The 17529-nt window shown below is 42.7% G+C and overlaps 1 protein-coding gene across 1 annotated transcript in view; it reads right to left on the bottom strand.

Moving 5' to 3' along the window:
* Positions 1-15832, bottom strand: part of qtrt2 (queuine tRNA-ribosyltransferase accessory subunit 2) — a 36318-nt gene extending 20486 nt beyond the window's left edge. The window contains 2 exon segments of the mRNA XM_024000913.2: positions 15524-15541; positions 15642-15832. Of these exon segments, the coding sequence (XP_023856681.2) occupies positions 15524-15541; positions 15642-15832 (209 nt within the window).
* Between the last annotated feature and the right edge of the window lie 1697 nt (positions 15833-17529).

The raw sequence follows: 17529 nt of genomic DNA, 5'->3' as shown, positions 1-17529 counted from the left end.
GGTGAGTGAGAGCTGCACATTTTCCTTTCCAATAATTGATTACCAATTTATTTGTCTCTACCTGCAAATCATTCTTGCTGCTTCAAGTTCATTAGTGTAACGATGTGCAATGAGAGTCGGGAAGACAAGACACGGGAACAGAAACAATGATGCCTAGGGAAGGAACCAGAGGGGGTGATATGCAGTTGAAGTCGGAAGTTTACATACACTTAGGTTGGAGACATTAAAACTTGTTTTTCAACCACTCCACACATTTCTTGTTAACAAACTATAGTTTTGGCAAATCGGTTAGGACATCCACTTTGTGCATGACACAAGTCATTTTTCCAACAATTGTTTACAGACCGATTATTTCACTTATAATTCAATTCACTGTATCACAATTCCAGTGGGTCAAAAGTTTACATACACTAAGTTGACTGTGCCTTTAAACAGCTTGGAAAATTCCAGAAAATGGAGGTACCTGTGGATGTATTTCAAGGCCTACATTCAAACTCAGTGACTCTTTGCGTGACATCATAGGAAAATCAAAAGAAATCAGCCAAGACCTCAGAAACAATTGTAGACCTTCACAAGTCTGGTTCATCCTTGGGAGCAATTTCCAAACGCCTGAAGGTACCACGTTCATCTGTACAAACAATAGTACGCAAGTATAAACACCATTGGACCACGCAGCCGTCATACCGCTCAGGAAGGAGACGCATTCTGTCTCCTAGAGATGAACGTACTGTGGTGCGAAAAGTGCAAATCAATCCCGTAACAGCAAAGGYCCTTGTGAAGATGCTGGAGGAAACAGGTACAAAAGTATCTATATCCACAGTAAAACGAGTCCTATATCGACATAACCTGAAAGGCCGCTCAGCAAAGAAGAAGCCACAGCTCCAAAACCGCCATAAAAAAAGCCAGACTACGGTTTGCAACTGCACATGGGGACAAAGCTCGTACTTTTTGGAGAAATGTCCTGTGGTCTGATGAAACAGAAATATAACTGTTTGGTCATAATGAACATCGTTATGCTTGGAGGAAAAAGGGGGAGGCTTGCAAGCACTTCACAAAATAGTGAGGTAGGAAAACATCACAAAACATCATGAGGTAGGAAAATTATGTGGATATATTGAAGCAACATCTCAAGATATCAGTCGGGAAGTTAAAGCTTGGTCGCAAATGGGTCTTCCAAATGGACAAAAACCTCAAGCATACTTCCAAAGTTGTGGCAAAATGGCTTAAGGACAACAAAGTCAAGGTATTGGAGTGGCCATCACAAAGCCCTGACCTCAAACCTTTAGAAAATGTGTGGGCAGAACTGAAAAAGCGTGCGCGAGCAAGGAGGACTACAAACCTGACTCAGTTACACCAGCTCTGTCAGGAGGAATGGGCCGAAATTCACCCAATTTATTGTGGGAAGCTTGTGGAAGGCTACCCGAAACGTTTGACCCAAGTTAAACAATTTCAAGGCAGTGCTACCAAATACTAATTGAGTATATGTAAACTTCTGACCCACTGGGAATGTGATGAAGGAAATAAAAGCTATACAAAATTCAAAAGGCAATCTGAGCAATCTTATTTGCAGGTGCATGGCAACAATTGAACAAGATGAAGGAAAAAGGAAACCGCACACTGCCGATATTTGACGAAGGCCGTGTGGCTGATAAGTAAGCTTATTAAATATCGGTGATACTATCAAGAGCAGTGTGCGGTTTCCTTTTTCCTTCAAGGAAATAAAAGCTGAAATAAATAATTCTCTCTACTGTTATTCTGACATTTCACATTCTTAAAATAAAGTGGTGATCCTAACTGACCTAAGATAGGGTATTGTTGCCCAGCGCATTGCTAAGTGCAAAAAAGCCCACACCAGCGCAGAGAAGCTCATACTCCCTGCTGCGATTGATATGTGCATTGAAATCTTGGGAGAGCCGGCCGCCAACAAACTTAAAATCATCCCCCTATCCAATGACACCATGAGGAGAATCCAGGACATGACACGGAAAACACGTAATCTCTGCCGGAACATTTCGATTGTGAGGAATGGTTCACGGAAGTTGCCTACCTGGTGGATATTTTTGATCATCTGAATACTCTCAATGTGTCAATGCAAGGGAGGTGGCACAATCGATTTGAACAGAGGGACAAAGTGGATGCCTTCAATATGAAGCTTACCGTTTGGGCAAATCATGTTTCTAACGGGAGGATTGACATGTTTCCCAATGCTGATTTCGAGATTCAGAATCTGATCAACAAAGCGCACAGCGACACACTGAATAAAAAACTTAAACAGCATCTTGTCAAGCTGCAGGGAAGGTTTTGTGACTACTTCCCGGAGGAGAACAGGAGACAAGATGACTGGATACCGGACCCCTTTCAAGTGGAGATGGGAAGCGTCACGTTGCCAAGCAACGAAGAGGCTCTGCTGTTGAAGCTGTCGTTTGATCGCGGACTGAGCATACGCTTCCCGGAAATGACACTGCCAAAGCTCTGGAGCAGCATAATGGGAGAGTATCCTGCTCTCGTCTGTCATGCAATCAGTATCAAGCTACCGTTCAGAACTACCTATCTATGTGAAAGTGGGCTTCTCTGCTATATCCATGCTGAAAACTAAAAGCAGAAACAAACTGGACAGCCAGCATGACCTTCGAGTTGCCCTGTCAACCAAACTTCAAGAAACGTATCAAGCTCAAGAAACGCCCCCAGCATTCCCACTGACACACACACACACAAAATAAACAGGTTAATTATTATTGTTAATTAATACTGACATTCATATTACAGTTTATTGAACTGGTTAAAACGTACACCTTTAAAAACACTTTTCAAGGTTGTGAAACTATTCACATGATAATTGATGATTAAGAATTCCAAATTATGTTTTTTTATATTTTAAACACTGGTATTTGTTACTGTTCATTAACATTATTGGACTGGTATTTGTTACTGTTCATTAACATTATTGGACTGGTGTGTGTTACTTAACATTATTGGACTGGTATGTGTTACTGTTCATTAACATTATAGGACTAGTATTGATGTCATGTTCTGAGTCTGATAATATATTACACCCCACTCCTGAACTGGTCTCCTAATTTAATGGCTTATTCTCTTGAATTGATAAACGTTTTCTCAGTTAATATGGCTGTGTAATGACTTTCATTAATACGATAATTGAGACAGAGTGAAAGTGAAACCTGCCCAAGAAGGCAGCTGCAATACAACTTTATAAAATGTAATCATCAACAGTACATAATATTGGGTCGCGACTCAATTATCATTGTCAAAGTTGTGTCCCCGGGCAAAACCAGTTGAAAACCACTGCTTTAGGGTGTATATAGCTAGGTTCCATCCAATTGGCAACTGATTTTCATTTGAATATTCTAAAATATTAATAAAAACAATATGCCATTTCAGAGTTTACTTTAGGAACATTTGGTACCGGACAACATGACTGGGAAGATTTTAATTAACCAGACATTTGAGAAATGTAATGTACATCAATATACATTCAGATCCAACCTGGCACAGCCAGCATCATCAATAAACAAGGGATGTTGGCCAAATGAGCCACATTCAATCGGTACAGTTCGTGGACATATTATGACAACGTTTTGTGACGTTTTTGTTTGTTTTGGAGTTCGGTCAGCGTTTTGTCGGCTGTTTGGGCACACACATTTTTTTCTAAAGGGCCAGCCAAAGTTCGTAAGCAGAAGTCTACGCCCCTTCGTACGTGATTGGTCAACTGTAGGGGTGACGCGAGTTTCTGCTTCATGTCAATTCAGCCCAAAACTCAGTGTGGATTCAACATGGCGACCGACATCTTCGAACATCGATTGACCGAGTAGGTACAAAAGTACCTTCAACAGTACAATTCTAGCTATGCATTATATAAAGACCAGCACATAAATGCCAATTCATGGAGGGAGATTGCTGAGACGCTTTTTGGGGCTGGGGTTCATGACAAGTTCGTCAAGGAAAATAAAATAAACAAGGCCTGTCTTGTTCTGCACGCTTTGTACAAAATAATAAAATGCAGTACTACAGGATATTTCTTAACGTAGCTCTTTATTAGCTAGCTACAACTGGCATGTTCACGTATCTCCAACCATGATCAACTGACCATGACCTAACCATCTGGGTGYTCTTACCCAATCATAGCACAGTATGATACAGCGGTAAAATGCATCCAATTACAATTCAGTATGTTTACACATATGAATATTACATCCCCCTTCTTTTAAAACAAAAGAAAAATGTTTACATATTCTAAGCATTTCTTTTGAAAACATGCTCTGCAGTTTGAACTCAAGGTAAGTAACCATTTATACTGCATACTACACCAACTGAATCAACATAGACTCTGAAACAATTTATTTTTTTATTTTTATTTTACCGTTATTTTACCAGGTAAGTTGACTGAGAACACGTTCTCATTTGCAGCAACGACCTGGGGAATAGTTACAGGGGAGAGGAGGGGGATGAATGAGCCAATTGTAAACTGGGGATTATTAGGTGACCGTGATGGTTGAGGGCCAGATTGGGAATTTAGCCAGGACACCGGGGTTAACACCCCTACTCTTACGATAAGTGCCATGGGATCTTTAATGACCTCAGAGAGTCAGGACACCCGTTTAACGTCCCATCCGAAAGACGGCACCCTACACAGAGCAGTGTCCCCAATCACTGCCCTGGGGCATTGGGATCTTTGTTTAGACCAGAGGAAAGAGTGCCTCCTACTGGCCCTCCAACACCACTTCCAGCAGCACCTGGTCTCCCATCCAGGGACTGACCAGGACCAACCCTGGTCCAACTCTGAAACAATGATCCAACATACTGTTACTTTTAGAACAAGGGATTCTCAGCAACTCAGCTTTCACTGTAGAAATGACATCTTAACATTTCAAACAAATACAATACCAAAGCATTTCAAGTGACCTTTCAATAAACAAGTTTACAGTCTGGAACTCTTTTAGGGCAGTGATCCGCCTACACCCTTTGACATTTCACAGGTCTAGGACAGCTCTGGGCTTGATCTCTCTTCCTGACCTTGTGCAATATGATGCTGAGCATGCTTCTGTGTCAGTCAACAGTTCTTGTGGTGTTGCAGGTAAGTATGGTGTATGTTGTGCTGTGTGTGTGTTTAGTCCATCACGTTCGCTTTCAGGGGACCAGTTCTTCTCATCAGTGTATTGTTCTTTGGTGTTCAGTAGGTGACGACGATTGCGGCGGTACACCGCTCCTTCTGCAGTGCGGACGTGATATGAATGTTCAGTGTCAGCTGGCTGGATGACGACTTCTGGCTTCCAGAGGCCAATGCTCCTGGATTCTAACCGACTCTCCGTCGTTCAGTGGTGGCAATGGTCTAGCTGACCTGTCGTAGTATCGCTTTTGTTGTTGTTGTCTCTGTGCACATTTTTCATGCATTTCCTTGTAGCTGACGACCTCAGGTTGCAGCTGCTGGTTGGTGCTGGGAAGGATTGAGCGAAGTCTGCGGCTCATCAACAGCTGCGCTGGTGATTTGAAGTTGTCAACTGGAGTGTCGGATTAAATTATTGAATGGCACTCGAGTGTTTGTTAGTTCTGCATTTTTATTAAAGCATAGGTGCCCTACTTGCAACCATTTTTTTCATTTAAACAGTTTATCAGCCAATTTAAAGGAGACTGAGGTAGGGGTCTCTCGTCTGCTTTTGCTTTGTCCATGAGTGATTTAGCAATCTGCACAGATTTTTCAGCAAGGCCATTACTTTGAGGGTAATGTGGGCTTGTGGTGACATGTGTAAACTCCCATGCTTTTGTGAAGGATTCAAACTCATTTGATTTGTAACAGGGCCCATTGTCAGATATTAAAGTCTCTACAATACCATGCCTGGCAAAGGCTGCTTTCAACTTGTGTATCACAGCTGCAGATGTGGTTCTGTGAAGCTTGTCGAGTTCGAAGTATCTGCTGTAGTAGTCCACTGTTACGATGTAGTCCTCGTTGTTCCAGGTGAACAGAACGGTTGCCACGACCTTCCAGGGTCGGTCTGGGATACAGTGCGGTAACATTGGCTTTTTGGTGTTTGAGGGGCATCGTTCAAGACATATGGCGCATTTACCAACAATGTCCTCTATTTGTTTGCACATTCCGGGCCAAAACAAAATGTCCCGTGCTCGCTGTTTGCACTTTTCCATGCCCGTGTGTCCAGCATGGATCTTTGTCAAAATCTCTTCTCTGAGACTGGTATGAATAATGATTTTCTCTCCTTTGAAAATTATTCCGTTAATCTGTGATAGTTCATCACGATGGTTCCAGAATTTTGAGACGCTCTGAGGGCATTTTCTCCTCTCCTTAGGCCATCCATCCTGTATGACTTTCCTCAGCTAGTCCTTTTCTGTTTCTGCTCGGATCTCCTTCAGTTTGTCACTAACTGGTAAGTTGCTGTACACAGTGTGCACTTGCATGTCCATGCCTTCACTGAGGCTGCTGTCCTTATAGGTAAGAAACTTCCTGGAGAGCGTGTCTGCGACAGGGATGTCTTTGCCTGGACGGTGAGTGATTGTGAAGTCGTATTTTTGTAGTTGAAGGATCATTCTCTGTAGCCTTGGCGGGGCTGCGGCTAGTGGTTTACTCATGATTGACTCAAGGGGTGTGTTGTCGTATTCCACAATGACTTGTCGTCCATATACATACTGATGGAAACGTTTACATCCGAACAGAATGGCGTAGAGCTCCTTTTCGATTTGAGRGTAGTTGATTTCACAGTCTGTGAGAGATTTGGAAGCGTAGCCGATGGGCTTTCCTTCTTGCAGTAGCACTGCACCTAGTCCATACTTCAACGCATCCACTTGGAGTCTGACCTCTTTGTTGGGGTCGTAGTAGGCAAGGATTGGTCCTGGTTCTCTCGTGATCAAGTCTTTCACACTCTGGAAAGCAATGACGTGTTGCTTGTCACAGAGAAACTCACTGGACTACTTTAGCAGTTGACGCAGGGGTGCATTAGCATTGGAGAGGTTGGGTGCGAACTTGGCTAAGTAGTTGACCATGCCAAGCACTGTTTCCAGCTCTGCACGGTTCTTTGGTGGCTCCATTTATTTTATGGCTGAGATCTTCTATGGATCTGGCTTGATTCCATTCGCTGTGAGAAGATGTCCGAAGTAGCTGACCTCTGTAGCGCCGACTGTGCTCTTCTCGGGGTTGAGCCGGACTCCTCTCTCGCGGGACCTTTGCAGCATCGCACGGAGGTTTCGGTTGTGCTCCTCTTTGGTTCGACCATAGACAAGGATGTCATCCACAATCGCCACAACTCCGTCGAGGCCTTCGTACACTTCCGTCGATCTTTCGCTGAAACTCGTCTTGGGCTGAGATAATCCCGAAAGGCAGGCGATGGAACCTGTAGCGTCCAAACGGCGTGTTGAATGTTGTGAGCTTAGATGACTCTTCTTTGAGCTTGATAGCCCAGTAGCCTGATCTAGCGTCCATGACACTGAAGTAGTGTGCTCCCGCTAGCTTGTGTGTGATGCCATCTAGCGTCGGTAAAGGGTAATGGGGGRGTTTGATAGCCTTGTTCAAGTCTCTTGGGTCGAGYCATACTCMGAGCTTGCCTGTGCYTGGTTTCTCCACCACCACTAAYGCMTTWACCCAGTCAGTCGGTTCTGTAACCTTGSTGACTATGTCAGATTGCTCKATGCTCTCCAACTCTTTCTTCAGACGGGCACGGKGAGCAAGGGGAATRTTTCTCGGTGYGTAYACCACAGGGGTTGCGTCTGGGTCAAGGTGAATGGTACATTCTCCTGGGAATAATCCTATTCCTGTAAAAACATCAGCAAACTCCTCCAGTACATTTTCTGTCTCTACTGGTGCTGTCACTGATAAAACTAGCTTGATGAGGTCCATGTTCTGTCTCTACTGGTGCTGTCACTGATAAAATTAGCTTGATGAGGTCCATGTCTCAACATGCTTTAAGACCTAGCACTGCAGCTGCTCTAGTGTCAACAACGTAAAAGTCCAACATCATGTCACTTTCCTTGTATTTACATTTGAAAGTGCATGTGCCTTTTACTGGGGGCTGTTCCCCACCATAACCAGTCAGTCTGCGCAAGGTGGGCTGTAGCTCGCACTCAGATGTCAAGCTGCAGTACTTATTCTCTGTTCATCATATTTGCATAGTCACTTTAACCATATCTACATGTACAGTCGTGGCCAAAAGTTTTGAGAATGACACAAATATTAATTTCCACAAAGTTTGCTGCTTCAGTGTCTTTAGATATTTTTGTCAGATGTTACTATGGAATACTGAGGAATACTGAAGTATAATTACAAGCATTTCATAAGTGCCAAAGGATTTTATTGACAATTGCATGAAGTTGATGCAAAGAGTCAATATTTGCAGTGTTTACCCTTCTTTTTCAAGACCTCTGCAATCCACCCTGGCATGCTGTCAATTAACTTCTGGGCCACATCCTGACTGATGGCAGCCCATTCTTGCATAATCAATGRTTGGAGTTTGTCAGAATTTGTGGGTTTTTGTTTGTCCACCCGCCTCTTGAGGATTGACCACAAGTTCTCAATGGGATTAAGGTCTGGGGAGTTTCCTGGCCATGGACCCAAAATATRGATGTTTTSTTCCCCGAGCCACTTAGTTATCACTTTTGCCTTGTGTCAAGGTGCTCCATCATGCTGGAAAAGGCATTGTTCGTCACCAAACTGTTCCTGGATGGTTGGGAGAAGTTGCTCTCGGAGGATGTGTTGGTACCATTCTTTATTCATGGCTGTGTTCTTAGGCAAAATTGTGAGTGATCCCACTCCCTTGGCTGATAAGCAACCCCACACATGAATGGTCTCAGGATGCTTTACTGTTGGCATGACACAGGACTGATGCTAGCGCTCACCTTGTCTTCTCCGGACAAGCTTTATTCCGGATGCCCCAAACAATCGGAAAGGGGATTCATCAGAGAAAATGACTTTACCCCAGTCCTCAGCAGTTCAATCCCTGTACCTTTTGTAGAATATCAGTCTGTCCCTGATGTTTTTCCTGGAGAAAAGTGGCTTCTTTGCTGCCCTTCTTGACACCAGGCCATCCTCCAAAAGTCTTCACCTCACTGTGCGTGCAGATGCACTAACATCTGCCTGCTGCCATTCCTGAGCAAGCTCTGTACTGGTGGTGCCCCGATCCCGCAGCTGAATCAACTTTATGGGACAGTCCTGGCTCTTGCTGGACTTTCTTGGGCGCCCTGAAGCCTTCTTCACAACAATTGAACCGCTCTCCTTGAAGTTCTTGATGATCCGATAAATGGTTGATTTAGGTGCAATCGTACTGGCAGCAACATCCTTGCCTGTGAAGCCCTTTTTGTGCAAAGCAATGATGACGGCACGTGTTTCCTTGCAGGTAACCATGTTTGACAGAGGAAGAACAATGATTCCAAGCACCACCCTCCTTTTGAAGCTTCCGGTCTGTTATTCGAACTCAATCAGCATGACAGCGTGATCTCCAGCCTTGTCCTCGTCAACACTCACACCTGTGTTAACGAGAGAATCACTGACATGATGTCAGCTGGTCCTTTTGTGGCAGTGGAAATGTTTTTTAGGGATTCAGTTAATTTGCATGGCAAAGAGGGACTTTGCAATTCATCTGATCACTCTTCATAACATTCTGGAGTATATGCAAATTGCCATCATATAAACTGAGGCAGCAGACTTTGTGAAAATTTATATTTGTGTCATTCTCAAAACTTTTAGCCACGACTGTACTATTGTTCAGAAATATTTATATTCAGAAAGATGTGTAACTACTCTGACAGTTACATTTTATTCCATAGACAATTGTTTACATGTGTGTTCTCAGCAGACACTTTTAAAGGTTTATTTGTGTGCTGAAAAAGCTCTGTTGGCATTTCTTCATCTCAACACTAGGTGTTTCAATGCATTCTATTTGAACATCATGTGTTGACAACGTAAAGAAGAGCAGTGTGCCACAGTCTTCACAGGCTTTCTTCTACTTGTGGTGTAGTTCAATCTATTCTAAATTACTGCACACTGAGATGTCCCAGAATCAGGTTCCATTTTATGAACAAGATTAAAACTCTACTGGTTCACAGTGCACACAAAGAACTGAGTCTGTGTCTATCAAGAATCCTCATCCTTGCAGCCATGATGCCGAATGCATTCTCTGACTCTCAGACAACGAGAGTGATGGTAGTTCCAGGTACGCCCAGGTTTATTGAGATGGACACCTGTGAATGAAAGGTAACTAGAGAATGTCAGATATACAGTACCAGTCAAAAGTTTGGACACACCTACTCATTCAAGGTTTTTGCTTTATTTGAACTATTTTCTACATTATAGAATAATAGTGAAGACATCAAAACCAAGAAATAACATATGGAATCATGTAGTAACCAAAAAAGTGTGTGGAGTCCTCCATCACTCTACAATGTAGAAAATAGTAAAAATAAAGAAAACCCCTTGAATGACTAGGTGTGTCCAAACTGCAGTAGCTAAAGCTTAATAATAGTCACACCATACCAAACCTTCACAAACGTTTCAACTTTATTAGAGTCAATGGCGATTTTAGCATGTAAATGTTGGTGGGGCAAACTCCCCCAATTTTTTTTTTTTTTAGATGCATGATGCCAGCAAAGCCACTACACAACACTGCACAACAGTAAACAATACATTCATTGCACTAAAAACGGCGACAAACAGTGCTCACAAACTGTTAGGGCCTACATAAAGCTGTCCTAACAGTAGAGTCCCAACACCTTACCACTGCTACACGTGAGTATCAGCGGACCTTTGTCTGGCAGTGAAACAGTTAATTCAGCCTCATTTACTGCCTTTTACAACAGCTGATATGGCTGACTTGCTTAAACAAATGTGGTTTCTACTGACAATTGAGACGTCGAAACTATGGCATAAGGGGACGGCATGCAGATAAGAGATAATCCGTAATTTCGACATTAATGAGTGATCTAGGACAGATGTAGTCAATATAACTATTTGTTCAGCACTTTTTAAATGTACACCGACAGAATTCCGAACATTGGCCATTCTTACAGTATTCTCCCTGAACACCAAGTCAGAACCGTAGGATAAATAAAGGGAGCATATAAGCAGACAATGAACGCTCTTACAATATTCAATGATTACATTTCTCTAAAACAGGCTATATGCTACATGTGCACCACCAAGTCAGAACAGTAGACTAAGTCATGATGGGAAAAGGGACCAAATTATTAGGGTGAGGCACATGGGCTACTAATGGCTTACTACACAACATACACTTAGTATTCATTTCTTAGCTACAGAATACATATCTCCCTGGCATATTACATCATTTATGCAGCATCATACAACACATTTTTCAACTCACCTTGCTGTGCTCACTTGAACAGGAAGGTGGCGTGGCGGTCCTTCAAGGGAAAATTTTGTCAACAAACTTTGACATCAAAATCTGACATTCTCTGTATCTATAGTGCTTTCAGGACAACTGGGAACTCTGAAAAAACAAGGTCAAATCATGACGTCAGTGATCTTCATGTCGGAGCTCTAGAAAGAGGCCAGAGTTCCCGACTTCCGAGTTGGATGACCGTTCAAAACGTATTTTCCCAGTCTAAGCTTTTTTTTAACTCACTGATGTCTGAGATTTCCCAGTTCCGAGTTTCCAGTTGTTTTGAACGTGGCAGAAGTCATGCTGGAGTGACAGCATGGCCAATGTTTAATGTGGATCCTTTTAAACTTGGAAAAGAGACCCTTAAACCCAGACTTGGACCACACACCCACTCCACTGAATAGCAGGCAAGTGATTGCTTTGCAATGCTTGCAGTTAGCCACTGATTCCTTCATTGTTGAATTAGCTATTTTTTATTTTATTTCAAACTTGTCGTGTAATGTTTATGTCCAACGGCCGATGAGCACCGATACGTTTTATCATTAATTTCTCTTCATATGACAAGGATTTGCCAGTAGATTGTCGACTTGATTCATGATGACGCTTGCTAGCTAAGATTTTGAAAGTATGATGTTGACATGATCAGTCAAGTCAAAGCTATGGTAGAATGATGTGATTTGACATCATTTTATCTGTGGCCAATGACATTGAACATGCTTGGATGGGCACTTCAAATCAAATTTTATTGGTCACATACACATGGTTAGCAGATGTTAATGCGAGTGTAGCGAAATGCTTGTGCTTCTAGTTCCGACCATGCATTAATATCTAGCAAGTAATCMAACAATTTCACAACAACAAAGGAATGAATAAGAATATGTACATATAATTATGTGGATGAGCGATGGCCGAATGGTATAGGCAAGATGCAGTAGATGGTATAGAGTACAGTATATACATATGAGATGAGTAATGTAGGGTATGTCAACATTATATTAAGTTTCTTTAGCCTCCTGCGCCTTCTTCACCACGCTGTCTGTGTGGGTGGACCATTTTAGTTTGTCCGTGATGTGTACACCGAGGAACTTAAAAGTTTCCACCTTCTCCACTACTGTCCCGTCAATGTGGATTGGGGGGTGCTCCCTCTGCTGTTTCCTGAAGTCCACAATCATCTCCTTTCCTGACACCACACTCCGAGGGCCCTCACCTCCTCCCTGTAGGCCGTCTCGTCGTTGTTGGTAATCAAGCCTATCACTGTACTGTTGTCTGCAAACTTGATGATTGAGTTGGAGGCGTGCATGGCCACGCAGTCATGGGTGAACAGGGAGTACAGGAGAGGGCTGAGAACGCACCCTTGTGGGGCCCCAGTGTTGAGGATCAGCAGGGTGGAGATGTTGTTTCCTACCCTCACCACCTGGGGGCGGCCCGTCAGAAAGTCCAGGACCCAGTTGCACAGGGCGGGGTCGAAACCCAGGGTCTCAAACTTAATGACGAGTTTGGAGGGTACTATGGTGTTAAATGCTGAGCTGTAGTCGATGAACAGCATTCTTAAATAGGTATTCCTAGGGCAGTGTGTAGTATGATTGCGATTGCGTCGTCTGTGGACCTATTGGGGCAGTAAGCAAATTGGAGTGGGTCTAGGGTATCAGGTAGGGTGAAGGTGATATGATCCTTGACTAGTCTCTCAAAGCACTTCATGATGACGGAAGAGAGTGCTACGGGCGATAGTCGTTTAGCTCAGTTACCTTAGCTTTCTTGGGAACGGGAACAATGGTGGCCCTCTTGAAGCATGTGGGAACAGCAGACTGGGATAGGGATTGATTGAATATGTCCGTAAACACACCAGCCAGCTGGTCTGCGCATGCTCTGAGGACGCGGCTAGGGATGCCATCTGGGCCGGCAGCCTTGCGAGGGTTAACACGTTTAAATGCTTTACTCAAGTTGGCTGCGGTGAAGGAGAGCCCGCAGGTTTTGGTAGTCGGCCGTGTTGGTGGCACTGTATTGTCCTCAAAGCGAGCAAAGAAGTTGTTTAGTTTGTCTGGGAGCAAGACATCGGGGTCCGCGACAGGGCCGGTTTTCTTTTTGTAGTCCGTGATTGACTGTAGACCCTGCCACATACCTCTCGTGTCTGAGCCGTTGAATTGTGACTCTACTTTGTCTCTATACTGACGCTTGGCTTGTTTGATTGCCTTGCGGAGGAAATAGCTACACTGTTTGTATTCGGTCATGTTTCCGGTTGCCTTGCCCTGATTTAAAAGCAGTGGTTTCTAATGTAACTCTATGACAGTACCCAAGGGGATTGAATTTTTTTGCTCTCCCCGCTGATTTTGCAGTGACATAGTGTGCTCATGAGTGACAGAACACTGAGCCAATCACGGCATAACTAGAGAACATTACTAACCCCTATGCTCTGTATTTTCTGCTGGCTCGCCCCACCACCACTGAAAGCACTGAGTTAGGCTGAAACACCTGCATTTTGGAGTGGCCTTCCTCAAGAAAGCAAAAAAGAGACCATGTTTGTATGCGGCTTTATTAACTCAATTATTTTTTTTACATAGTTTGCAAACTATGACACGTTTTAATTCCAAATTAACATGCAAACCAGACATGAATAATATATATTTAAAAAAATATATATATATGATTAGGTTAGAGTTTACTACATTGCCTAGAAATAAATATTGGTCAGATAAGTGTCTCTGTCTAAAAGTTGTCCCTCTCCTAAAAGGTAGGCTATATGCAAAACGTAACTCAAGAGAAAGTTAATGTGTCCGATCTCTCTCCAACTCTGCTCTCTCCAAACTATGCTTAGCCCATTGGCTGATGTAGCCTAATAATACTGATTGCCTAATATAATAGGCCACGTGAGGATCTCTGGTAATTTAACCTCTTTCTTATGCTATTTTAGCATATTTTGATATTGCCTACAGGGTGCAAAACAGCTGCGACCAAGGCTGGCAAGCAAGCTACGTCACACACGCATAAAATAACATTGCGGTATTGCGGTTGGGTTCGGGGCCAGATCTTGCTGAGTGGGTGGGAATCGGACAGAGGCCAGCGGGAGCGGGTGGGTGCGGTATGAAAAGTGCGGGCGGGAGCTCGATGACCAAATCAGTCCCGCTGAGACCTTTACACCAGTGACGCAACTAGAGTTTTATACATGGGGTGGCCATGGCTACTTCAGGGGGTCCATAGACTGTGACAGAAAATTACTGTGTAACACCAACCTGGCATCTAAGGAGCATGAACGAATCCTATGACTGCTGATAAGAGGTAGAAGTGATAATTCACTTAACCCAGAGTTCTTCAATGTGGCAGATAGTGTGGTCCAAAGGGTTACTTCACTAGAATTATTTAACATAATATGAATAGACTCACACAGTACTCACATACTGGAGAGACTTGGGTCACTGTTTTCATGAATATAAACTCAGCAAAAAAGAAACGTCCCTTTTTCAGGACCCTGTCTTTCAAAGATACTTCGTAAAAATCCAAATAACTTCACGTCTGGGACCTGCTGGATCGGAGGGTGAGTGCTAGGGCCATTTCCTCCAAAGATGTCCGGGAACTTGCAGGTGCCTTGGTGGAAGAGTGGGGTAACATCTCACAGCAAGAACGGGCAAATCTGGTGTAGTCCATGAGGAGGAGATGCATTGCAGTACTTAATGCAGCTGGTGACCAGATACTGACTGTTACTTTTGATTTTGATTTTTTTCAGGGACACATTATTCAATTTCTGTTAGTCACATGTCTGTGGAACTTGTTAAGTTTATGTCTCAGTTGTTGAATCTTGTTATGTTCATACAAATATTAACACATGTTAAGTTTGCTGAAAATAAACGCAGTTGACATTGAGAGGATGTTTCTTTCTTTGCTGAGTTTATTATATGAGTCTATAAGTGTTAAACATCCACAATATTTTCTGAAAATAAAGCTCAAGCACCAAGGAGATAAGATACACAAATGCTGTTACATAAATTGCATAGTTTATTTACAAAAAAGTACATTTACAAAAAACCACACTGCAATTTGACATACCAGGTATCAAGCAGAAATGGACTTGAAAAATAAAAATAATTTTGGTGTTTGACTTTCCTAATACAATGGTGCAGTCAGAAGTGTATAGGTCAGTATGTGTAGTGGCATATTATCAATAGGAATATTCAGTGAACTCTTCCTGGTGTTCTGTCCTAAAAGCAGGATGCAAAAAGCAAGTCTATTAAATACTATCTTGCTAAAGGATTGAGGAAGAGAGAGAGTGTGGTGTGTGATAATATAACAGGTTCTCACAGTGTGTCCAAGGTGAGCTGTGTGACGGAGGGCAGGTTGTTTAGTGTGTGCAGAGTGTCATGGGTGAGCTGTGGTATGGTGCAGCAGCGGGTGTACATACAGCAAACACCTCCAGGGAGTGCTGTCCTGCCGAGTCTCGTCAGCACACCCACCCAACAGCCCTGCACCACCAGGGACAGCTCCAACTTCATCTTGTTGCCTGACAGACAAGGGAAACAAGGGGATGATGAAAGAGGATGAAAGAGAATCGGCTTGTTCAACATTGCAGCTGACATTGCAGGCGACTGGTGACTGACTGATCTACAAATCACATTGCATCATAAACAACTAACTAGTACATCAGTCAGACCCACAATGCATCACGGAGTTGATGCTGGCAAACACGGTCAGTGTAAAGAATTTTAGGATAGAATATTTGTGGTGCAAGCAAAAATGTTACAGAAGACCATGTAATAGCATATACTAGAGACGGATATATACCAGTTAATAACAAATAGGTGTTCCGTTAATGTTTATCTGTACGTTATATGGGCAAACAACTGGCTAGCTTGAGGATGTTATCAATTGCTAGCACTAGTTCAATTCATTGGCAGGTTTATAGAATCCGGCAGACTAACAAAGGTTTCTATTTGTCTGATTTAAGCATTCCTCGACAAAGCGCAACAGAAAATATTTTAAAATAACATTTTGATATTTTTAAAACATAAATTAAGGACATTCAGCATATTTTTGCTTACCAGGAACCAGTGGTGGAAAAAGTACTCGATTGTCATACTTGAGTAAGAGTAAATATACCTTAATAGAAAATGACTCAAGTAAAAGTGAAAGTCACCCAGTAAAATACTACTTGAGTTAAAGTCTAAAAGTATTTGGTTTTAAATATACTTAAGTACCAAAAGTACATGGAATTGCTCAAATGTACTTAAACTTTAGGGCTGCAGGGGCAGTATTGAGTAGCTTGGATGAAAGGTGCCCAGAGGTGCCCATAGTAAACTGCCTGCTCCTCAGTCCCAGTTGCTAATATATGCATATTATTATTAGTATTCGATAGAAAACACTCTGAAGTTTCTAAAACTTTTTGAATGATGTCTGTGAGTATAACAGAACTCATATTGCAGGCAAAAACCTGAGAAAGAAATCTAACATAAAGTGGGAATTCTGAGGTTGGTCGATTTTCAACACAGCCCCTATTGAACATGCAGTGGGATATGGATGAGTTTGCACTTCCTACGGCTTCCACTAGATGTCAACAGTCTGTAGAACCCTGTCTGATGCCTCTACTGTGAAGTGGGGGTTTCCGAAGGAGACAGGAAATAGTCAGGTCTACCATGACCTGGCCATTCTCTGACCATGCGCGTTCACATGAGAGGGAGCTCTGTTCCATCGCACATCTGAAGTCAATGTAATTCTCCGGTTGGAACTTTATTGAAGATTTATGTTAAAAACATTCTAAAGATTGATTCAATACATCCTTTGACATGTTTCTACTGACTGTTACGGAACTTTTTGACATTTCGTCTGCTTTTATTGAACGCGCTTCCTGACTTTGGATTTGTTTACCAAACACGCTAACAAAAATAGCTATCTGGACATTAATCATGGACATTACCGAACAAAACAAAAATGTATTGTGGAAGTGGGAGTCCTGGGAGTGCATTCCGACGAAGATCAGCAAAGGTAAGTGAAGATTTATAATACTATTTATGAGTTTTGTTGACTGCACAATTTGGCGGGTAACTGTATGGCTTCCTGAACGCTGTTCTCAGATGATTGAATATTGTGCTTTTGCCGTAAAGCTTTTTGAAATCTGACACAGCGGTTGCATTAAGAACAAGTGTATCTTTAATTCTATGTAAAACATGTATCTTTCATCAAAGTTTATGATGAG

This window comes from Salvelinus sp. IW2-2015, linkage group LG14, assembly GCF_002910315.2.
Source record: "Salvelinus sp. IW2-2015 linkage group LG14, ASM291031v2, whole genome shotgun sequence".
NCBI classification, from domain to species: Eukaryota; Metazoa; Chordata; class Actinopteri; order Salmoniformes; family Salmonidae; genus Salvelinus; species Salvelinus sp. IW2-2015.
Note: the sequence above shows the minus strand (reverse complement) of the source record. Positions and strands in the feature narration are given on the sequence as shown.